Raw genomic sequence first — 25,177 nt, 5'->3', positions numbered from 1 at the left:
TGGTATCTAAATACTTTAATGATGTGATCTTAAAGATAATGTTCTTCCTTATATTTGAAATTTTTTACATTTTCTCTTTTATTGCTAAACTTGAACTTTTAGTCCACTTACCCTGCAGAATCAGATCTTAATGGAGTAGACTTGTATGTTTAAAAAAAAATTACTGGTCATTCTATCATACATCTCAGCAAAAAAGCATATAAGTGGAAATTTAATAAATTTTTTCTGTGACTAAGACTCTAAGTGTTTAAAAGTGTTTTCTTCTGGAGTAAATTACCTTTAAAATTATTAGTAGGACCCAGTTGATGAAAGCAATGTAAATATATTCAATTTTTATAAATAATTATTAAGAATAAAATTTTATTGGAATTCTGTCCCTTAATGAGCTGGATGGTGTTGGTTTTTGTCAACTAACATGTATCTGTAGGTGCAAATACATGGTTTGCTGCTAAATTGTGACAAGACTTGGTATCATTTTATTCCTATTTTTTTATTTTAACAGATGTGATCCCTGAGACACTTATTTATGTGAATAGAAAACAGAAATGGACAGAGTTTTGTTAAAGCTGTGTTGCTCCAAGCTTTTGAGTTCTCTCCAAGTTACATGCCTTACTCAAATCATACTAGGATCACAAAGAATTTTTTGGTTCTTTTATTTTTGTTCAAAGCAAATCATTGGAAACCATCTGCCTGGCGAAAGAATGCAGCTTAGTCATTAAAGAAATTTCTCAACTTCTGAAAATACCAAAAAAAAGTATTTACCAAGACTTAGCAAATGATCATGAATTATACTTCTTATTCATTCACTTAGAGGCACTTTAACCCAGAATTCTCAAAATGGTTGGGAATATCAAAATACTGCCTATGACTTCCGGGTCAAGATGGCAGCTTAACGATGTGTGCATTTTAGTTCGTCCTCCAGAACAACTACTAAATAACCAGAAACAGTACAGAACAGCTCCTGGGGCCACGTCAGTGACCAAACACATAGCGTACCCCAGTCTGGACCAGCTGGACCGGCTGCAAGCCCCCCCAGAACTGTGAGTTCCCAAAGCTGCGGCGGCCAGCGCCCCTCCCCCATAGTCCACTTCCCAGACAGGAAAGGAAAGGACTTTACCAGCAGCAGGGATTGGGCACAACCAAATGCCAATTGTGGAATTAATTAACAAATTCTGACTACTAAAAATAGGCCCCCAGCTTAGCTGAACCTGATCAAAGCGGAGGTTGCTCATTTTGGCCCCAGAGCCAAGGCGGCAGGACTGACAGAAAAAAGGGGGAAAAAAGAAAAGAAACAGAGGTTTTTGTGGCTGTGTTTCTACAAAGGCTTGACTGCCTTTGGATATAGCGGCAGGACGTCTCAGGCTGCAACTGCCCCAGGCATAGGCAGAAAGAAGCTCGTTTGAGGGCTTGTCTGGAGCCTGTGCCTTCCCCAGGGGAGGGGTGAAGCCCAATTTAGGTGGAATCCCTCCCTTAAGGAATTCAGACATGAGGGCTTGGTAATTTGAAGCCATTAAAACCAGCCTACAAACTCTCCTCTGTCTCCACCACACCCCAGCAGGGAGAGTCTGCCAAAGTTAAAGGTACTGCATCATCTTACACTGGTGGGCCCTGCAGGCAGACAAGCACCACATATTGGGCAGGATAAGAAAAACAAAGTCCAGAGACTTCACAGGAAAGTCTTTCAACCTGCTGGGTTTCACCCTCAGGGAAAACCAATGCAGGTGACTCTTTCCACCTAATAGGAGGCCAGTTTCGTCTGGGGAAATCTGCTGGGGTCTATAATATCTAAGTAGACCCTCCTAAGTGTGTGTGTGGGGAAAAGCACCATACAAGCAGGGCAAGAAACAAGAAAACAAGAACTGAAAAATTCTCCTCTGTTAAACAAACTTAAGCTGAAGGTCCAGATAAAGCTGAACAGAATGTCAAAGAACAGATGGACAACAAATCCATCCAGCAAGAAAACCCTAGGTAAAAGAAGTGAAAGCAATCGCCAGAATAAACTAGTTAAGGTAATTAAATGCCTAGACGCCAGGAAAAAATAACAAATTCACGCTAGGAAAATTGAAGATATGGCCCAGTCAAAGGAACAAACCAACAATTCAGATGACATACAGGAGCTGAAACAATTAATTCAGAATATACGAACAGACATGGAAAACCTCATCAAAAACCAAATCAATGAATTGAGGGAGGATATAAAGAAGGCAAGGAATGAACAAAAAGAAGAAATTCAAATTCTGAAAAAAACAAATCACAGAATTCATGGGAATGAAAGGCAAGGTAGAAGAGATGGAAAAAACAATGGAAATCTACAATGGTAGATTTCGAGAGACAGAACATAGGATTAGTGAACTGGAGGACAAAACATCTGAAATCCATCAAGAAAAAGAAAATATAGGGAAAAAAATGGAAAAATATGAGCAGGGACTCAGGGAATTGAATGATAATATGAAGCGCACAAATATACGTGTTGTGGGTATCCCAGAAGGAGAAGAGAAGGGAAAAGGAGGAGAAAAACTAATGGAGGAAATTATCACTGAAAATTTCCCAACTCTTATGAAAGACTTAAAATTACAGATCCAAGAAGTGCAGCGTACCCAAAGAGAATAGATCCAAACAGACATACTCCAAGACATTTACTAATCAGAATGTCAGAAGTCAAAGAGAAAGAATCTTGAAAGCAGCAAGAGAAAAGCAATCCATCACATACAAGGGAAGCTCAATAAGACTATGCACAGATCTCTCAGCAGAAACCATGGAGGCGAGAAGATAGTGGGATGATATATTTAAATTATTAAAAGAGAAAAGCTGCCAACCAAGAATTCTATATCCAGCAAAATTGTCCTTCAAAAATGAGGGGGAAATTAAAACATTTTCAGACAAAAAATCACTGAGAGAATTTGTGACCAAGAGACCAGCTCTGCAAGAAATACTAAAGGGAGCACTAGAGACAGATACGAAGACAGAAGAGAGAGGTGTGGAGAAGAGTGTAGAAAGGAAGACTATGAGTAAAGGTAAAAAGAAGGAAAATTAGATATGACATATAAAATCCAGAAGGCAAAATAGTAGAAGAAAGTACTACCCGTGCAGTAATAACACTTAATGTTAATGGATGAAACTCCCCAATCAAAAGACATAGTCTGGCAGAATGGATTACAAAACAGGACCCATTTGTATGCTGTCTCTACTCAAAGGACATGAGGGCAAGGACAGAAACGGACATTTGCACACCAGTGTTTATAGCAGCATTATTTACAATTACCAAGAGTTGGAAGCAGCCAAAATATCCATCAACGGACGGGTGGCAAAACAAACTGTGGCATATACACACGATGGAATATTATGCAGCTGTAAGACAGAATAAAGTTACGAAGTATGTAACAACATGGATGGACCTTAAGGACATCATGCTGAGTGTGATTAGCCAGAAACAAAAGGACAAATACTGTATGGTCTCACTGATACGAACTGACATTAGTGAATAAACTTCAAATATTTTGTTGGTAACAGAGACCATCAGGAGATAGAAATACGGTAAGATATTGGGTAATTGGAGCTGAAGGGATACAGATTGTGCATCAGGACTGAATATAAAAACTCAGAAATGGACAGCACAATATTACCTAACTGTAATACAATTATGTTTAAACACTGAATGAAGCTGCATGTGAGAATGGTAGAGAGAGGAGGGCTGGGGCATAAATGAAATGACAAAGAAAGATAGATGATAAAGATTGAGATGGTATAATCTAGGAATGCCTAGAGTGTATAATGATAGTGACTAAATGTACAAATTTTAAAAATGTTTTTGCATGAGGAAGAACAAAAGGATGTCATTACTGCAGTGTGCTGAAAATAGATGGTAATTAATATTTTAAAATTTCAACTTAGGTGTGAGACTGAAGCAAAAAATGTTTATTTGGTACAAATTTATATTTTGACTAGTGCATCTCCTAATATAACTGATGTAGATAGTTGGTTGAACATCTTAAGTACATGGAACTTTGGGTAGGACATGAGATTTTGTTGGTTTGTCCAGGTGAGCCCTGATGAATCCCAGAGTGATTTGATCAGTGAGTGGAAAAGTATTTGCAATGTCCCCTTTGGGGAATGGTAAGAACGGGGGAAAACTCAACCTCCCCAAGTTGAATTCTTGATACTCTCACAAGCAGTTTGGACAACCAAAGCTATGTGCTGAGCCCCCAGTCTTGGGGTTTGTTCATATGAAACTTAACCCCACAGGGGATAGGTCAAACCTACGGAAAATTAGGCCTAAGAGTCACCCCCAAGAGAACCTCTTTTGTTGCTCAGATGTGGCCTCTCTCTCCAGCCAACACAGCAAGCAAACTGACCACCCTCCCCCTGTCTACGTGGGACATGACTCCCAGGGGTGTGGATCTTCCTGGCAACGTGGGACAGAAATCCTAGAATGAGCTGAGACCCAGCATCAAGGGATTGAGAAAACCTTCTCAACCAAAACTGGGAAGAGTGAAATGAGACAAAGTGTCAGTGGCTGAGAGATTCCAAACAGAGTTGAGAGGTTATCCTGGAGGTTATTCTTACACATTAAGTAGATATCACCTTGTTAACAAGATGTAATGGAGAGGCTGGAGGGAACTGCCTGAAAATGTAGAGCTGTGTTCCAGTAGCCATGTTTCTTGATGATTGTAGAATGATACAGCTTTCACAATGTGACTGTGTGATTGTGAAAACCTTGTGTCTGATGCTCCTTTTATCTACCTTGTCGACAGATGAGTAGAACATATGGAATAAAAATAAATAATAGGGGGAACAAATGTTAAATTTAGTTTGAAATGCTAGTGATCAATGAAAGGGAGGGGTAAGGGGTATGGTATGTAAAAATTTTTTTTCTGTTTTTGTTTTATTTTTCTGTTGTCTTTTTATTTCTTTTTCTGAATTGATGCAAATGTTCTGGGAAATGATCATGATGATGAATATGCAACTATGTGATGATATTGTGAATTGCTGAGTGTATGTGTTGGGAATGTTTGTGTTTCTTGTAATTTATTTTAAGTAATAAAAAATAAAAAAACAAATACTGCCTATCGCCATGATCATTTCTTAGAACATTTCCATCACGCCAGAAAAAGAAAAAACCGCCGATTTCATTACACCTTTCTGTGCTGATACAATAGCCTGACAGAAAGGCTTTTAGCTTATTGTATACTTCAAATACACTGCTATTAAAACTTGGAGCTGCCACTTTGTCTCGATTTGTGGAAAATCTGTACCGAGTGAACAGGACATATTAGGGATGAGTAGTGAGACTTGCTGAAAATTTTTACATATTTATATTTGAGGAGAGAGACAGCTCAGTTTTAACTTTCTAGTTTTTTGTTTCATTTTAGAGCCTTTTAAACCTTGCTTTGTTTTCAGCACTCGGCCATCTCTTTACGGTGGTGAGGGTGGGCGAGGCGGAGCTCCCTGGAGGAAAAGGTCACCCCCACCGACCCGAGTGGCCAGGAGAGGTCGGGGCTCTTCGCGGTTTTGGGGTGTTGATTCATTACTGAAGGGTCCCCCTGCATGTGGCATTGTGGACGCTTCTGGCCCCCGGACAGGGCATTAAGAGGAAGATAAGGGACAGCGTGGGGAGCAGCAGAGCCGGTGCCCCGCCAGGCCCGAGACGTCCGTCTCCGGGGCGCAGCTGGGCGCGGCTGCAGGGTGGACGGCGCCCGGCGCGCTCGGACCGCGGGCCTCCGGCTGGCGGGCCTGGGCCGGGGCTTTCCCTCCGCACGCCGCGGCGCGGCTGCTCGTCTCCGGACAAGGCTTCAGGACCGGGGGCTCCCTTCGCAGCCCTCGTCCGTGCCGCGCTCCGACGCTGCGCGCACGCCGGTCCCGGCCTGCTCCTCACGGCCGTCCTCCTGCGCGGCTCCCGGTCCGCGGCCTCGCCTCAGTGGCGGCCCTCGGGCGGCGCGCACAGCCGGCCTGGGGCGCAGACTCCCCCCCTCGTCCTCTCAGCAGGCGTCGGGGCCGGCCGAGCCCGTGTGATTCTGACCGGGCCGCTCTTTCAGAAAGCGCGCGTTAAGCTCGCAGCGGAAGAAGGGCGGATGCGGCAGCGCCAAGTTGAGTCTGGAATGAAGAGAAAGCCGCTTTCCCGCAGGAACCCAGCGGGGAGGCCAGACAAAGGCGCCACCTCGGCAAGACGCGCATGGGGGAAGGGCTGGAGGGGGGGAGGGCGTAAAATGGCGCCAGTGGCTTCGTGGGCGTGGCCTCGGGCTGGCCCAGCCAATGGCGGTGCTCGGGCCGGTGTGCGTTCCCAGCAGCCGTTCCGGCGCGGGCGGGGCAGGCCTTCACGCCTTTGCGCGCTTTCGTTGGTCCAAAGTGAAGTTCCGGGTTGCCGGGGCGGCCAGTCGCGGCGCGTCTTGGTAGAGCCGTTGCCCTAGCAACGCGCGCGGCCGCCTGGGAGGCTTCTGGAGTCCGCAGCCGGGTGGTTCTCTTCGGACTTCGGGCCCGCCGGGTGCGGCCAGGTGAGGCTCTGAGGTCCGCCGGGGCTGCGGCTCGTCCGCGCCGGGTGCTCCCGCGTCCCCCGTCTCGGTCCCCTAACCGGGCTGCCCCCGCCCCTGCCCCGCAGCGACCAAGGGCCAGGTGATGGAGGAGCGCGCCAACCTGATGCACATGATGAAGCTGAGCATCAAGGTGCTGCTGCAGTCCGCCCTGAGCCTGGGCCGCAGCCTGGACGCGGACCATGCGCCCTTGCAGCAGTTCTTTGTGGTCATGGAGCACTGCCTCAAACACGGGCTGAAAGGTGAGCTCGGTGCGCTTCGGGGGGCGTGGGAGTGCGGGCGACAGGCTCCCCAGCGACTCTGCAGACGCAGCGTGGGCGCCGGGCCCTCCGGGGCTGACCCCGCGCCTCGCTGGCTGGCAGAAATGGAAAGCGGGGTGCTGGGGTGCGAGAAACGCAAATGCAGTGTTCACTTTTCTAGTAGCAACGTTAAAAAGAAGGAAAGAGAAGCAGGTGAAGTCAATTTTAATGTACTTTATTTAACCCGATGTGTCTTAAATAGTGACATTGACACGTAATCCCTACCAAAAAGCCTTATAAAGGAAGTATTCTGCATTTTTAATGCTGGTAAAAATCCACTGTTTATTTTACACTTACAGACCACAGCAGTTCAGCCCCTCGGCGGCACGAGCCACTTTTCAAGGGCTCAGTAAGTGGCACGGGTGCCTGCCGTATTGGACGGCGGTTCTAGAGGAGGAGACGAGGCAGCAGCAAACGTGCTTACGAGATGCTGCTGAGGGAGGACATCGACATGGGATCAGCCGTTCAGCTAGGGGCGGGGGGAGCCGAGTTCTGAAGAAGGAGCCAGACTCGCAAAGATCTGGGGCAAGGCCGTTCCTAGCCAGAGACAGACAAGTGCACAGGTGGTTGTGCGACCAAGCTTGGTCTGAGGAAGACTGGGAGGGGGTGAGGCCAACTAGACCCCTGAAGGCGGTGGCCAGGAGTTGGATTTTATTCTAAGTCTATCTGGAGGGTTTTAAGCACAGGAGTAATGTGATTTGACTTTTATATATAGATATGTAGATACATCTTTTTTTAACTTATATTTTTAAAAGAACTTTCTCCTGGACAGTGCGATGGTGATTCAGTGGCAGAGTTCTCGCCTGCCATGCCAGAGACCCGGGTTCCATTCCTGATGTCTGCCCATGTAAAAAAAAAAACTTCCTGCTGTGTCAAGAGCAGATTCTAAGGGTCGGATGGAGACGACATTAGGAGCAAGGAGACCAATTAGGAGGTTATTGTGACAGTTCAGCTGAGAGATGGTGGGGATGAGTTGGAGGAATCAAGCATGGATTTTGCATCAGGTAGGAGGAAGAAGAGAGAGGGAGTTCATAGGCATCACATGAGCAATCGTAGTGTGTCAGAGCCACCTTGCTGCCAGAGGAGGGAAGAGCGGATTGTTACTTGGCCTCTCCTGGATCTCGAGACTAAATCAGAAGGATTAAACAGCAGAGCTCTGCAGCTCTCACTTGGCTTCTTGGGGACAGACTGTGGGCCCCTGAGGAAATTCCATGGCCTGTTCTGATGAATAACACTTTTGTTTTCCCTTTTAGTTAAGAAGAGTTTTATTGGCCAAAATAAATCTTTCTTTGGTCCTTTGGAGCTGGTGGAGAAACTTTGTCCAGAAGCATCAGATATAGCCACTAGTGTCAAAAACCTGCCAGAATTAAAGTGAGTGAGAAATGATTGATGTTTTAAACAAAAAACTCCTTTTTATTTTACCCATTTCTCCATCCCTTACTGATGAAACTTTTTCTAATTTGAAACAAATTATAGCACAAGCCAACCCCTTAGAATCTACTCCCAGCTCTGCTGCAAGCTATCCACATGATCTTGAGCAAGATGTGCCCCTCCCTGAGCCTCAGTTTTCTTTTCTTTAAAATGTGGTTATTGACTCCTCTTTAACACACAGAACTATTCTGAGGGCCAAGGAGGTTGAAAAAAAAATTGTAAACCAAAGGGCAGTTAGAGAAGGAAACTGAGTCATTGTTACACCCCTCCTGGAATCACTGTGAGCGAACCCTCACTCACAGGCGACCAGCTCAAGCAGCATAAACCCTCACTCTGCCAGAAAGTGAAAGCACAGGTAGTTGGCCTCTCCCAGTGCCTCTGGAGGAAGAGACCTGGGGAACATGTGGGAAAGGGCTGCTGTTTCAGTTCATAAAGGAGTGCTGCGTTTTTACTGTTTCATCCAAAAGTACCCAAAGTTCTGAAATTTTTACAGTGTTTTGGCAGTTATGGTAGTGGGTTTTTTGCTTGTTGGGTTTTTGGGTTTTTATTTAGGAACTTGTTTCACTCTAAGGCAATATGAAACTTGAAGAATGATTTTTGTATCCCTCATTTAATTAAGAAAAAAACATCTTTTACGGTGGGGTGCACAGGTGGTTCAGAGGTAGAATGCTCGTCTTCCATGCAGGAGACCCGGGTTTGATTCCCAGACCATGCACCAAAAATAAAATCTTTTACAGTATAGTCTAATACCCCCAAATTTTAGTGTTTTCAAGTCAGGGCTTGATTGAACTTAGCTTTACACGGTACATTCGGATTTCAAATATTGGCACTTAAACCGAGGCAAGACTTCTCTCTCTCTTTTGAAAATTAAAATGACACTTTTTCTTGTTGCCTAATATTTAATTAGGAGATAAAACTATGTACAAAAAAAAAAAAGACATTGTAGAACATCCATTATCTCACTACCCAGAGAAACGCTATTGATAGCTTGGTTCACATCCTTCCAGATCCTTCAGTGCATGGTCTGGCGGATCAGATTCTATTTTTATTTTACGCCCTCTCCTAGCACCTTCAGATGCCCTCATCCCTATAGGGGGTAGTTTGGCACTAGCCACAAAAATCAAAAAGGCATCTACCCTTTGACCTACTTCTAGGCATTTTATCCTAAAGATGGAATACATGCGGAAACGACAGGTATACTGAGTTATTTACAGCAGCATTATTTGTAATAGCAGAAGCTTAGAAATAGCTTAGAGAACCTGTTTAAATAAACTGTAGTATTTTCCTTTGAGGAAACACTCTGCAGCTGTGAAAAATTATTGACATCTTTCTGTCCTGATATGGAAAGATTTTCAAGATAAGTTGTCAGGAAAATAAGTTGCAGAACAGCATGTAAAATATGGCTTTTTTTTTTTTTTTTGTAAAAAGAGAAAAACAAGAATATATTTGTACTTGTTTCCATATGCATGAAAGCATTTTGGTTGTCTACCTAAACTAAGAACAATATTTCGGGGCACAGGAAGGAGGGAAGTCGGAAGGTGGAGGACAGAGTCAAAGGGGAGCTCTGCAGCTATAGGCCTTTGAATGCTTTTGGTTTTCAAACCAGCTAGAGGTAATACTGTCTATTCAAAACTAAATAAAAATCAACAACATAAGTATTAAGCTGTACGTACAGTTTTGTAGCCCTTTTCCATTTAAAAATATTTGATTTTAAGCCTCTTTCCATATCAAATATTCATCCACAACATTTTTTTTAATGGCCAAAAAGAATTCTGTTGTGTCATTAGTTTGTGTAACCCCCTTTGGGCTTTGTGGTTGTGGTCAGAGTCTCACTATCACAGATGGTGCTTTGGTGTTTGAACAATCCCAAACATACCTCTTCGCATCTGTCCTGAGTCATGTCCTTAGGATATATTACTAGGTGTGGAGTTTTGATACTTAATGTCATCAGATTGTCCCCAGAAAAGAAGCTCTGCCAGTTCACACTCCCTCCAAAGGTGTGTGGCAGGGGCCTTTTATTCACATCATGCCAGCACTAAATGTCTTTCTCTTTGTGCTTCATCTTCCCTCCTTTGTACTGTGATTTGGCATTTATTGTGTGTGCGTCTCTGTTCCAAAGCCTTTGGTATTGATGAAATTAGGTTAACCCCCAAGAGCCCAGCTTTTCACCCTGTGGTAAAACCATGGGCTCTGAGAGCTCCTTCGTATGCAAATAATTGATATGGCCTTCCCTTTCAACTTCCTTGGATTCTACAAAATGCACTGCACTAGAACAGAATCTTTATTCCTTTCAGTTTTAGGTCTGCAGTTGGGAGGGATTTGTTTTCTTTTAATGTTTAATAGCAGAAAAAACAAACTTTTTCAAAATGGCACCTTGGAACTAATGCTTTAGAAATCTTATGTGATTTCAGCACTTTAGCAAGCAATGACTTTGTTCTATATTAGGCTTTTTGAAAAGACCTCTATGCATTATACAAACCTAACTTGATGGTTCTGGCTCCTGATGAAATTTTGTGATGATACTCAAAGTTCTGTCTAATTATATTTGTTCCAGAAATCTGATTTTGTGGTTTAAGATTTTTCTTTTTGTACTTGGGGAAAAAATACACACACACACGCATGTACACACACGCGCGCGCACGCACACATGCTCTCGCTTTCGCGCGCTCTCTCTCATGGTGTGAAATTCCAAGATGTGCAGTACCCAAAGGTTTTCTCTGCCATCCGGGACAGCACCCCTGCCCCACACAAAAGCAGCTCTTACAGTAGTCTTTCCATTCACAAGCCTGTGTAGATGTGGGCATGAGTAGCTTTCTGGCTAAGTCGTGGTTTTCTCTTTGCTTCGTTGCTGTCAGGCTACGACAGTTTAATCGTCTGTTTTTCTCCCAGGACTGCTGTGGGAAGAGGAAGAGCGTGGCTCTACCTTGCGCTCATGCAGAAGAAGCTGGCAGATTACCTGAAAGTGCTCATAGACAATAAACATCTCTTAAGGTATACTAGCACCTGTCTTGGCTTATCTGTAATAATTAGAAAATAGCTGTGTAGATCATTTTGAACTGAAACGAGAGTATATAATGTACTAAACTTTTACTCGAATATCACCAATCTTAAATATTCAGTGGCTTAGTTTTAAAATAGTGGTGTTTTATTTTTTGAGTTCTGATACCTGAGAGTCATTATGAAGTTTCATATGATGCTTCCAAATGAAAAGTCATCTTGAAGCTTCAAAAATATCAGTACTTAAGAATAGGCACTTGAAGCCTTTTCCTCCAAGTTTCAAAGAAATGGTATTTATTAGATTACATGATAACAGGAAAAAATGATCTCAGAATGATGCAAAGGGCAGTTTTAAAATACACTTTTTGTAAGATCACATACCTAAATTGCCTACTTTAAGATTGCATATCCAGCTTATAAAATGCTATGTCTCTTAGCATCAGTAAAGAATTAAACTGGCTAATGCTAAAATTCATGGCTGGTTCGTCTTGGATATTTATAACCATGTAAGCAAACCTAATCATTACAAAAGGAATTTTCTCTATCAGATAAGAATTTATGAGGGAGAAACTTCTCTAAAGTTTAATTCCCTTGTCAGATTGAAGTAAAAACTTTTTTTGCAGCCTAGCCTGTCACCCACAAGTTTTCAGAATGTTCAAGTCATGGCTTCTCGTTGAACGTGACCTTACACTGAGGGGCACTGCTTTCCAGTATCTCATCCATTCAGTGCTCCGGTTACACCAAAGGAGTTGAAATTGCAGATTGTGTTCTGATGAACGAATGCTTAAGTCCGTACCTTCTCAGACACACACACATATACAGTGGCTTGGGTGCCACTGGATTTGCTAAACTAGCAAATCGTTGGTGACCAGGAGCAGTAACAGAGAAGAGAGGGAGCCACATTGGAAGCGGCTGGGATGCTGGGGAGGTGAGGACAGAAGGTGGCCCGAGGGAAGAGGTGCAGGGTGGGTGTAGGGTGCCCATTTCCTGTGCATCTGAGTGGAAGTAGGAGGAGTTCATATTGGGCATGGAAGCAGGAGCCAGTGAGACTCGGGAGGGGATGGGTGGCGGTCAAGAGCAGCTGGGAAGGCGCCTCTAAACATGGGTTTAGCCAGGGCCGGGAGAGAGGGGCCCATTCAAGTCAGGAGAAGAGAGAAGAGGACAGAGAAGAAATAGCAGCCCTCGAAGCCACAGAGGAAAGTGAAAGGAAGGAAGTCCACGCTCAGTAACTTCCAGCTCCTCCCTGAAGTTGAAAGGGCAAGGCAGGTTGTGGGGAAGGAGAGAGGCAGAGGTATTTCTGAGCAGCTGCCCTGTCATGTCCCTCTCTTGTAGTGAGTTCTATGAGCCGGAGGCACTGATGATGGAGGAAGAAGGGATGGTGATTGTCGGTCTGCTCGTCGGGCTCAATGTTCTGGATGCCAATCTCTGCCTGAAGGGAGAAGACCTGGACTCGCAGGTAAAGTGGAAGCTTGGCCCCAGCCGCAAGGCTCTGCAAGGCCAGGGTTTTACACAGGAGGAAGGTTCTGGCCTGGGGGAGGACAGGGTGTTGAAGCTGTACCATGAAGGCAGACAGCTCGGGGAAGGGTGAGAGAACAGCACGGGCAAAGGCAGCGGGCATGCCACGAAATCACAGCCTCTTTGGAGTCAGGCTCACAGAGCTCCGTGGCTGGAGCAAGCAGCCACTGGCATGCTCGAGGAGGGAGAGGAAGGTAGAGCCTAGGGCCAGTTGTTCGGCTTTAAATGGTACGCCCGTGGGTTTTTGTTTTACCCACTGGGCTCTGGGGAGCCATCAGATGGGTTTAAGCTTGGAGACCAACCTGCAGCCCCCCAAGTCATGAGCTAGAAGTGGCCAGAAATCTAGAGAGATTATTCTAGGAAGGTAGTGGCATGAGGATGGGGAGTGGAAAGAGAAACTCAGAGAGATTTGGGGAGTCAGGTTGATAAAACGGAGTCACATGCAAGCGGGCAGCAAGTCACAGCTTGTCCTTGCTCCTGGGGTGGGCTTTCTTTCCTGCCTGGGAGCTGGTGGCCAGGGCTGGGCCCACCCCCGGGCCACAGCTGTCAGTGTGGCTGGGCGCAGAGACACTGAGCCCCCCGCTCCCTGCTCAGCCTCTTCAGGGTGTCTGAGCTGAGGCTGGGTCACCACCCCAGCCTTCTTCCCACCACATTTTTAGACCTGAGTACTCTAAAGCTTCCCCAGTCTCTCTGTTCCCAGCTCAACTCTTCATGTGTAGCCTACTCCCCGTCCTCTTATTGAACAGTTCTGTTAGTTTTGCGTGTCGAAAATTCCTTCAGAAGATTCAGAGAAGTGCATTGAAAAAGAAAGTCAGCATCGCACTAATCTCGTTACCCAGAGATTGCTCGTTTGGGTTGCATTTTGGTGTAGATCTTTGCCATGTGTGGATACAGGGTGTGCGTGTGTGTTTTAGAGAGAGATGTTTGGAGTGTTCTTATTAAATTGTAATATGATTATTATAAACATACCGTTTTGTCTTTTTTTTTCCTTTTTAAACTCAACAGTATGTCCCGCTTGGCTGTCACTGTCAGTAGAGAGAGATGTAAACCTTAATTTTAAAAGCCTGGATGGTGTTCCATTTCATGACTGTCCTATAATCTTTCCTGTCGTGGGAACGTAGCTGCGACATAGCATTTCCTATTTTAATTAGTCTCAAGTTCAGAGTTCAGTAAATGTCCTGTGATGTAGTGCCTTCCTCACAACCCTTCTCTAAAGGTCGTTATACAAAGGGGTATACCTTGTATACCTACTTCCTTGGGGCGTTTGGAGAGAAAATGGACCCCCAAAAGCTGTGCGCATCCACGCGCAGTGGGGCCCATTTCTTCCTGCTGACGCTGGGCCTGCCGCGTGTCGGTGGTTTTCAGCCACTAAACGGAACTCGTCGTTTCCCATTGCCACTTTTGAGGACTAGTGAGGTCAGGTGTTCTCACGGGTTTGTTTTACCGTTGCCAGTTTAGCTTTTGTGACGACTCATATCCCAATACCTGTTTTTCTGTGTTTGTCCATTTCCTTTCCGGAAAAGGAAACCTTTTCTGTTTCCTTATTAATAGATTAAGGACATTAACCCTCTGTCCGAATGTTTTATCGATGGTTTTGGTTTTTCTGGTTTCTCGGCAATGGATTGCCCTGCAGAAAGTTTTTCTTTTTTGAAGTCCCACTTAGTGACTTTCCCTTTATGTGCGTAGGAGGCTCTTCCTCATCTTTAAAAGTAACTTCTAAAATCAAGTATGTATTTCTTAAAGAAGTGGGAATCTACATTTTATTACAAATGCTAAACCAGTTTTCTCTTTATTATTTATCAAATATATTATTTGTCTATCAATTTGAAAGTCCATTGGTGAAAATATCCATGGTGCCCTTAAGTTTATTACTGGATTCTGTTCAGGCCCTGGGTCTCTTTATTCCTACACAAGTAGCACATATTCTTAGTTCCTAGCATAGGGTGCCTTTCATCCTGGCGGCTCAACCCCTGCCTGCTTTGTTGTACTTCTTTTTCAAATGCTCCTACACTGCCCATCCAGTCTGCCAGGTGAAGTTGAACATTATTTTGTCAAATTTCAAAGATTTTTATTAAATGCTCAATGTTATTGGGTCTCCTGGTCTATTCGTTAATGACAAAGCCTCTAACATATTAACAGAAAATGTGATATTCCCTATTGGTGTCTGATGGACCCTCTTTCTCATGGTTAGGAAGTATCGTTCTAGTCTAATTTACTTTGAGTTTTTATTGAAAATGAACTGTGAATGGTCTCCAATACCTTTTTTGGCATCTGTTGAGAGATCATACCTGTTTTAACCCACAATATAATTGAGGTTTCCTTTTATAATGTTATGCCTGCATTCCTAAAATGACACTGCTTGGTCATTATGTGTTACTCTGTTAATGCGCTCTTGGGTCTAGTATGGTTTTGGTTTATTTAGAATGTTTGCATCTTTGCTTGTAAGTGAAGCTGTTCTGAGTTTTCTTTTTCTATACTGTCTTCATCACTTTTCAGTGTCAGGATAAGATTAGTCTCATAAATTAAAATATTCTTCCTTTTCTGGATCTCTACAGCAATTTATTAGTGTTGGATTTATTTTTTCTTTGAAGGTTTGCTGGAACTTTACTGGTATCACTTCAGCCTTGTGTTTTCTTTGGTCCTAGTTCTTTGACCACTCTGTTTTTTGCATTGCCTGTGGTCAGTTGATTGCTTTCCTAAGCCATAGGCCAGTTCTTTAGTGATATATTTTTCTAGAAATCGTTCATTTCATTTGGATCTATTAAGCTATAGTAGTTTGAGAGGATTCTCATACAGTGTTTGTTTTGTTTTCTTTGCTTTTCTTTTTGTAACTTTTTTTTCTTTATTAGAGAAGTGGATTTACAGAACAGTCATGCATAGAATCAGGATTTCTATATGCCACAACACAATGACACTTTGCATTGTTATGGAACATTTGTTACGATTAATGACAGCATGTTTTTATAATTGTACTATTAACTAAAGTCCATGGTTTAACTTAGGGTTCACTATTTGTGGGGCATAGTTCTGTGGATTTGTTTTTAATTTCTATTCTGTCACCATATATACAGTCTGACATCTGCTCTGTTAACCACCTCCAGGTATATATTTCAGTGCTGCTGGTTAGGTTCACATACTGTGCTACCAACACCAGCATCCACTACCAAAATACTTCCATCGCTCTGGACAGAGACCCTGTACATCTTAAGCCTTAACTCCCCATTCCCTACCCCTACCCCAGCCCCTGTAACCTGTATTCTAGACTTTGACTCTATGAGTTAGAATCTTACTCTAATTCTTTCAGATCAGTGAGATCATACGTATTTGTCCTTTTGTGTCTGCTTATTTCACTCAGCATGATGGCTTCAAAGTTCATGTGTGTCATCGCATATTTCAGGACCGTATTCCTTTTTACAGCTGAGCAATACTCCATTGATGTGTAGACCATATTTCATTTATCCATTCGTTGGGCAATGGGCACTTGGGTTGCTTCCATCTTTTGGCAATTGTGAATAATGCTGCTGTGAGCATCACTGTGCAAACATCTGTTTGAGTCCCTGCTTTCAGTTCTTTGGGTTATATACCTAGTAGTAGGATTGCCAGGTCATATGGTAGTTCTACACTTAGCTTTCTGAGGAATCACCAAATGGCTTTCTGTAGCAGCTGCACCATTTTTATTCCCACCAGCAGTGAATGAGTGTTTCTATGTCTCCACATCCTCTCCAACACTTATTTTCTGGTGTTTTTTGTTTGTTGTTGTTTTAATAGCAGTCATTATAACAGATGTGAAATGGTATCTCATTGTGGTTTGATTTACATTTCCCAGATGGTTAATGGTGTTGGGCATCTCTTCATGTGCTTTCTGTATATCTTCTTTGAAGAGAAGTCTGTTCAAAGTTTGCCCATTTTTAAATTGTGTTGTTTGTCTTTTTGATGTTAAATTGAACAAATTCTTTTTATATACTGGATATTAATCCTTTTTTGGATATGTGGTTTACAAATATTTTCTCCCATTGTATAGGTTGTCTTTTTACTTTCATGATAAATTCCTTTGAGAAACAAAAGTTTTTTTTATTTCGATGAAGTCCCATTTATCTATTTTTTCTTTTATTGCCTCTACTTTGGGTGTAAAGTCTAAGAAACTGTTGTCTAACACAAGGTCCTGAAGATGTGTCCTTATATTTTCTCCTAGGAGTTGATAGTTCTGGCTCTTACATTTAGGTCTTTGATCCATTTTGAGTTGAGTTTTGTATATGGTACGAGGTGTAGGGGTCCACCTTCTTTTTTTTAAACGGAGATTCAGTTTTCCCAGCACCACTTCTTGAACAGACTGTTCTTTCCCAATTGAATAGTTTGCCCCCTTGTCAAAATCAATTGGCCACGAGAATGAAGGTTGATTTCTGATTTCTCACTTCTATCAGTCTGTATGTCTGTCCTTGTATACCATGCTGTTTTGTTTACTGTGGCTTTGTAATAAGTAGTTTGTTTGTTTGTTTGTTTTAACTTTTTTTATGGTATAGTATAACTTATATACAAAGCGAAGAAAGAAAAAAGCAATAGTTTTCAAATCACTCTTCAACAAGTAGTTACAGGACAGCTCCCAGAGTTTGTCATGGCCTACCATACCATCATCTCAGATTTTTCCTTCTAGCTGCTCCAGAATACAGGAGGCTGGAAGGATTAAATATCTTTTTATCATCATAATTGACTTTTTTTTTCTTTTTTGTGAAAAATAATATAAAGCAATAAATTTCAATGCACAGCACCACAATTAGTTGTAGAACAGATCAGAGTTTGGTATGGGTTACAGTTCCACAATTTTAGGTTTTTATTTCTAGCTGCTCTAAGATACTAGAGACTGAAAGAAATATCAATCTAATGATTCAGCAGTCATATTTGGTAATAAGTTTTAAGATCAGAAAGTGTGACTCTAACTTCGATCTTTTTCAAGATGACTTGAGCTCTTTGAGGCCCCTTTCCCTTCCTTATATGTTTGATGGTTGCCTGTTCTGTTTCTGAAAAGAAGGTTGTTGAGATTTTGATTGGGATTGCATCTATAAATTGCTTTGGGGAATATTGGCACCTTAATGACATTTAGTCTACCAGTCTACGAACATGGAATATCCTCCCATCTAGTTAGGTCTTCTTTCATTTCTCTTGGTCATGTTTTGTGGTTTTCTTGTAAAGATCTTTTACATCCTTGGTTAGATTTATTCCTCGATACTTGATCTTTTAGTGCCATTGTGAATGGAAATTTTTTCTTGATTTCTTCTTCTGATTGTTCATTGCTTGTGTATAGAAACTACTGATTTGGGGGTTTGATGTTGTACCCCGCCACTTTGCTCACTTCATTTATTGGCTGCAGTAGCTTTGTTGTGGACTTTTCAGGATTTTTTTTGTGCATAGGAACATATCATCTGAAAATAAGGAAAGTTTGACTTCTTTCTTTCCAACTTGGATGCCTTTTATGTCTTTTTCTTGCCTAAATGTTCTGACTAGAATTCTAGTACTGTGTTGAATTTCACTGGTGACAGTGGGCATCCTTTTCTTGTTTCCGACCTTAGAGGAAAAGCCTTCAGTCTTTCACCGTTAAGTTTTATGTTAGCTGTGGGTTTTTCCTATACGCCCTTTATCTTGAAGTTCCCATCTATTACTAGTTTTTCACAGTTCTGTTTTGTTTTTTAATGAAAAAGGGATGCTGAATTTTGTCAAATGCCTTTTCTGTGTCGATTAAGGTGACCATGTGTTTTTTTCCTTCATTCTGTTAATATGGTGTACTTCATTAATTGATTTCCTTCTTTTGAACCAACCTTGCATACCAGGGATAGATCCCACGTGATCATGGTGCATAATTCTTTTAATATGCTGTTGAATTTGGTTTGCTGATGTTTTGTTGAGGATTTGTGTGTCTATTTTCATAAAAGATATTGGTCTGTAGTCTCCTTTTTTTGTGGTATCTTTATCCAGCTTTGGTATAAGGGTGATGTTGGCCTTGTAGAGTGAGTTATGGAACATTCCCACCTCCTCAAGCTTTTGGAAGAGTTTGAGTAGAATTTGAGTTAGGTGTTCTTGGAGTGTTTGGTAGAATTCCCCTATGAAACCTTCTGGTCCTGGGCTTTTTTTCTTGGTTAGGAGGTTTTTGATGACTGATTCAAACTCTTTACTAATAATTGATTTGTTGAGATCTTCTCTTTCTTCTTGAGTCAGTGTAGTTAGTGTGTTTCTAAGAATTTGTCCATTTCATCTAGGTTATCTAATTTATTGGCATAGTATCCTCTTATAGTCCTTTTTATTTCAGAAGGGATGGTAGTAATGTCCCCCTTTTCATGTCTGATTTTTTATTATTTGTATCCTCTCTTTTTTTCTTTGTCAGTCTAGCTAAAGGTTTACCAAATTTCTTGATCTTTTCAAAGAACCACCTTTGGGTTTTGTTGATTCTATTATTTTTTCGTCTTCTATTTCATTTATCTCTGCTTTAATTCCTTTATTTCTTTCTGTTTGCTTTGGGTTTACTTTGAGCTTTTTCTAGTTCTTCCAGTTTTAAGGTTGGGTGTCTGATTTGAAGTCTTTCCTCTTGTTTAATGTGAGCATTTAGAGCTGTCAGTCTCCCTCTCAGCACTGCCTTCACTGTATCCCACAGCTTTTGGTATGCTGTATTTTTATTTTCATTCGCCTCAAGGTATTCCCTAATACTCTTCTGATTTCTTCTTTAACCCATTCGTTGTTTAAGAGTATGTTAGTTAATTTCCACGTATTTGTGAATTTTCCCTTTCTCGCTCTGTTATTGATTTAAAACTTCATTCTGTTGTAATCAGAGACCACATTGTAAGATTTCAATGTTTTTTAATTTATTGAAATTTTTTTATTAATTTAAAAAAATTAACTACAAAAATATTAACCTATCATTCCATTCTACATATATAATCAGTAATTCTTAATATCATCACATAGTTGCATATTCATCATTTCTCAGAACATTTGCATCAATTCAGAAAAAGAAATAAAAAGACAACAGAAAAAGAAATAAAATGACAACAGAAAAAAAAGATTATACATACCATACCTCTTACCCCTCGCCCCCATTTATCACTTGCATTTCAAACCAAATTTATTTTAACATTTGTTCCCCCTATTATTTATTTTTATTCCATATGTTCTACTCGTCTATTGACAAGGTAGATAAAAGGAGCATCAGACACAAGGTTTTCACAATCACACAGTCACACTGTGAAAGCTATATCATTCTATAATCATCATCAAGAAACATGGCTACTGGAACACAGCTCTACATTTTCAGGCAGTTCCCTCCAGCCTCTCCACTACATCTTGGATAACAAGGTGATATCTACTTAATGCGTAAGAATAACCTCCAGGATAACCTCTCAACTCTGTTTGGAATCTCTCAGCCATTGACACTTTGTCTCATTTCACTCTTCCCCGTTTTGGTCGAGAAGGTTTTCTCAATCCCTTGATGCTAAGTCTCAGCTCATTCTAGGGTTTTTCTGTTGAGACTTGTTTATGACCCAACACGTGATCTGTTCTAAAGTAGGATTCGTGTGCACTCCGAAACGCTTCTGATTTCACTGGGTGCTGTGCTCTACGCGTGTCTCTTTAGGTCTTGCTGGTTTCGTCTGTCATTCGAGTCCTGTTCTTCCTTACTGGTCTCCTGACTGGATATTCTGTCTGTTATAGAGAGTGGCATGTTAACATCTACTACTACTAATGTGGAACCATTACTTTCTCCTTCAAAGCTAACGGTATTTGCTTCATATATTTCAGGGCTCTGCTGTTAGGTACATATATGTTTATAATTGTGGCCCTGCCTATTGATTTGTCCCCTTTATAAGTTTGTGGTCATGTTTGTCCCTTATAACTGTATTTTACTTCAGGTGTCTTGTATCTGATATTAGTATAGCCACCCTGGCTCTCTTCTGGTTGCTAATTGCATGGTGTATTTTCTTCCATCCTTTCATCATCAGCCATACCTGTATCTTTGAATTTACAGTGAGATTCTAGCTGGGTCATGCTTTTTTTTTTTTTTCCCTTAATTTTTATCAGTGACTCATAATATCATCACATAGTTGTGTATTCTCTACCATGATCATTTTTAGAACATTTGCATCACTCCAGGAAAAGAAAAAAAAGAACTCTTACGTCCCATACTCATTAGCCTTCCCTCTCATGACCCACAGTATTTCAACCTTGGGTCATGCTTTTTTTATCCGTTGTTCCAATCTCTGCCTTTTAACATAAGTATTTAACCCATTTACTTTTTTTTTATATAATAGCAATTATATTAGCCTGAAGAAAACAAGTGAAATCTGGCCAAAATAATCACCATGCATTTATAAAACAATTAATATTCCATTTGCTGTTCAGAGACAACTAATACTTATTGAGCACCTCCTATTTTCCAGGAATATTCTAAGGTATATTCTTCTATACCTTAAAGAATTCTCAAATCCATCCTACAAGCTAGGTAATTAAATCTTTTATTTTATGGATGAGAAAACTAAGACTCAGACTAACAGAAACTTTCCCGTAAACATTAGGACAACCATGAACTATTGAATTCTACTGCTAGGTTTAAGAGAACAGAGCACCTATTTTTTCACATTTGTATTACTACCACTCTTTGCTTTGACATTAATTTTTCTTAAGCTTTTGTGGACTTAAGCAGTATTTTTGTTTACATCACCACCAGTTCTCTTTCCTACTTGTCTCCGTAAGGTATTCATTACTTACCTGTAATTTCCTGCCTATAAATTTCATTACGGTAAGCAGAAATGTGAATGTATAGTATTAGATATTACTATAGCATTCTGGAATTTTAAAATGACACACAAGCACAAACTTTTAAAAAGTTATACCTATTAAGGAAAAGTTACAAACTATGATTCCTAAAATATACTTTTATATAAATATACACATTTTTTATTTATAAATATAACTTTATGAGTACAGAATGTTAAAAAGCTTAAATGACTGTGTATTAAGATTGAGAATCTTATATATATAAGGTACTGAAATATATATATTTTTAAGCTTAAAATACCTCTTGTAAGAACTGGACTGAGTGGTTCATTATTTTAGTTCAACTGAATAAAATTATAATACGAATGATACAAATATATAAATACCTAAAAGGTCAAACATATAATTCAATATTGAGGATATTCCAATAGCTACTATTATTGAATTCTGGCCAACCTCTGGTAATATATAAGTATAGATTATTTTATAGAAACCTATTCTGTTAAAAGCATCCTCATAGAATTCCTGATATTCTCGCAATCATTTGGAACAACCAAATCAATAGGCCAAGCTCTCAATCTTGGGGTTTGCCCCTATGAAACTTATTCCTGCAAAAGGCAGTCTAAGCCTAGCAAAAATTAGGCCTGGGCCACGGTGGCTCAGCAGGTAGAGTTTTGTCTGCCATGCTGGAGACTGTTTCCCAGTGCCTGCCCCTGTAAAAAAGAATAAAATTAGGCCTAAGAGTCACCCCCAGAGAACCCCTTTTGTTGCTCAGATGTAGCCCCTCTCTAAGCCATCTCAGCATATGAACTCACTGCCCTCCCCCCTATGTGGGACATGACTCCAGGGGTGCAAATCTCCCTGGCAATGTGGGACAGAAAACCTGGGATGAGCCAGGACCCGGCATCATGGGACTGAGAAAGCCTCTTGACCAAAAGTTGGAAGAGAGAAATGAGTCAAAATAAAGTGTCAGTGGCTGAGAGATTTCAGAGTCAGGAGGTTATCCTGGAGGTTATTCTTATACACTATATAGATAGCCTTTTTTAGTTTTGGTGTCAATTTGGAGTGGCTGGAGGGAAGTACCTGAAACTGTTGAGCTGTGTTCCAGTAGCCTAGATTCTTGAAGACAATTGTATAAAGATATAACATTTATAATATGACTTGTGTGATTGTGAAACCCTTATGTCTGATGCCCCTTATATCCAGGGTATGGACAGATGAGTGAAAAATATGGATATAGATAAATAAATAATGGGGGGACAAAGGGTAAAATAAATTGGGTAGATGGAAGCACTAGTGGTCAATGAGAGAGAGGGGTGAGGGGTATGGTATGTATGATTTTTTTTCTTTTTTCTTTTTATTTCTTTTGCCTGAGTGATGATAAATGTTCAAAAAATGATTGGGGGTGTGGGGTGTGTGTGTTTTTTTTTCTTTTCTTTTCTGGAGTGATGCAAATGTTCTAAAAATGATCATGGTGATGAATACACAACTATGTGATGATATTATATTGCAATCTACCCAATTTTTTGTTCTTTATCCCTCCCATTATTTATTTTTTATCCATTTTTTTTTTACTCATCTGTCCATACCATGGATAAAAGGAGCATCAGACACAAGGTTTTCACAATCACACGGTCACATTGTGAAAGTTATACATGTCTTTATACAGTCATCTTCAAGAATCAAGGCTACTGGAACACAGTTCAGCAGTTTCAGGTACTTCCCTCCAGCCTCTCCAATACACCATAAATTAAAAAGGGATATCTGTTTAATGCATAAAAATAACCTCCAGGATAACCTCTTGACTGTTTGAAGTCTCTCAGCCACTGAAACTTAATTTTGTCTCATTTCTCTCTTCCCCCTTTTGGTTATTCTGGGATCTCTTTTACCATATCACAGTGTTTTCTCATTTTATGACTTAATCATATCACTTACTATATTTTAACTTTAATTTGGAAAATTATCAAGGAATAGAACCATTCTCTACCGTTCAAATTCTCTTGTTTTTTCTCAAAAATGAGCATTCCAGGAGCAGAATGTAGTTTGTAACAGAGCACTTTCATAGTTTCATTAAAATGAGAAATGTATACAGGAAAAAGTTCACTTTACATATAATTTGGTTGGACTGCAAAAAGCTTAATTATGCATTTAAAACCTTTTTATACCATAGTAACCTTGTATGTTGTGCAGTGATTATCCGTAATCTTGATGTTTTCTTCAGACAGCCAGTTTTCCTGTTCACGCCTTGTGAAAGCGCCCTAAGACTTCGGTCTTCCTAGGGCGTGTTGCTCATGTAGCTCAAGAAAGTGCTGCCTTTGAATATAGCTGAGAAACTTTCAGCCACACCTGTTCCTTGTTTATTTCTTGTGTGCAGTAAGACCATTCAGTCTGTGCGACCTCTGTCCCACAGTCCCGTCATTACATAGGAGCCTTCACTGTGTCTTCCATTTCCATGATTTCTTGTTGGATGGGTATAGAAAAATTGTAGGTCTAGGATTTTCAGTGGGTACAGAAATGGCAATAACAGATTCCTTATTTGTGTTTAATTCAACTGTTTGAGTAATTGTGCTGAATAAGACTGGATTTTCCTGTGCTGACTTAATTTCCAGAGTCATTTGTAAAATTTGGATTAGCAAAATTTCCAGCACTTGTTGAGTTTTCAGGCTGCTGAATACTTTCTGAATCTGAAGTTGTCAAAGTAATAGTTGTAGAATTGAGATTGTCAAAAGATACGTGAAAAGCACCTTGATCTATTACTGGACCAAGGCCATGGATTCTTTCGCCCAACATTCTCAGTAACCAATTTCTGAGACACCAGCGCTTCAAAGAGAGGAGGAGTTTATTACTAGGCGTGAGGCAGGTGACCTCGTGGCCCAAGATCTGTCTACCTGAACTGTTGAAATTTTGAAAGTTGTATTGGAGAAAAGGTGGGCAGGATTTAGGGTGACGGACACAGTGGCCCCAAATGATGGGATTGGGGGGATCTGATTACTGAGCATGTGCAGGTTGAGTACATGCCTAGTGGCAGAACGTGTGTAAGAAAACGGCGGAATGAGGTGCAGGTGACTTTCCTGTGTCAGACGGACACACTTTGGTTAGATCCTGTCTCAGTTATCAAGATAACTTTGGACTGAGGTGGGTTAGTTCTGAGCTGACCAAGACCCTTCATTAATAAATAGTAAGGGCTGTCTTTAGATTACAAGACTCTAAAGTTGATAGCTAGATACAAGTGAAGGTTAGTCACAAGGTATTTACAATCACAGGGGCAGAAGGTAAGGGCTGTACAACCATTACCAAAGATCAAGGCAGCTGGCAATCTTGGCGTTTGTTCCTGTGAAACTTATCCCCACAGAGGACAGGTCAAGCCTATTTAAAATTGGGCCTAAGAGTCACCCCCAGGAGAACCTCTTTTGTTGCTCAGATGTGGCCTCTCTCTCTCAGCCAACACGAGAAACAAACTCACCGCCCTCCCCCTCTCTACATGGGACATGATTCCCAGGGGTGTGGACCTTCCTGGCAACGTGGGACAGAGATCCTGGAATCAGCTGAGGCTCAGCATCAAGGGATTGAGGGAAAGAGAGAAATGAGACAAAATAGTGTCGATGGCTGAGAGATTCCAAACAGAGTCAAGAGGTTATCCTGGAGGTTATTCTTACA

General features: G+C 41.2%; 1 protein-coding gene and 1 pseudogene across 3 annotated transcripts in view; one reads left to right on the top strand and one right to left on the bottom strand.

Annotated features, from left to right (window-relative positions):
- Positions 1-25,177, top strand: part of RUFY1 (RUN and FYVE domain containing 1) — a 57,630-nt gene that overhangs the window by 4,039 nt on the left and 28,414 nt on the right. For 2 of the 3 annotated variants that reach the window (XM_077138229.1, XM_077138230.1), the window contains exons 2-5: positions 6,593-6,766; positions 8,077-8,194; positions 11,144-11,245; positions 12,584-12,707. In XM_077138229.1, the coding sequence (XP_076994344.1) occupies positions 6,593-6,766; positions 8,077-8,194; positions 11,144-11,245; positions 12,584-12,707 (518 nt within the window). Of the gene's footprint in view, positions 1-6,307; positions 6,489-6,592; positions 6,767-8,076; positions 8,195-11,143; positions 11,246-12,583; positions 12,708-25,177 lie in introns of those variants that run through there. The other variant, XM_077138231.1, reaches the window with a different exon arrangement.
- LOC143664684 (THAP domain-containing protein 5 pseudogene) lies at positions 23,680-24,310 on the bottom strand (annotated as a pseudogene).

This window comes from Tamandua tetradactyla, chromosome 20 (genome assembly GCF_023851605.1).
Source record: "Tamandua tetradactyla isolate mTamTet1 chromosome 20, mTamTet1.pri, whole genome shotgun sequence".
NCBI lineage: Eukaryota > Metazoa > Chordata > Mammalia > Pilosa > Myrmecophagidae > Tamandua > Tamandua tetradactyla.
Note: the sequence above shows the minus strand (reverse complement) of the source record. Positions and strands in the feature narration are given on the sequence as shown.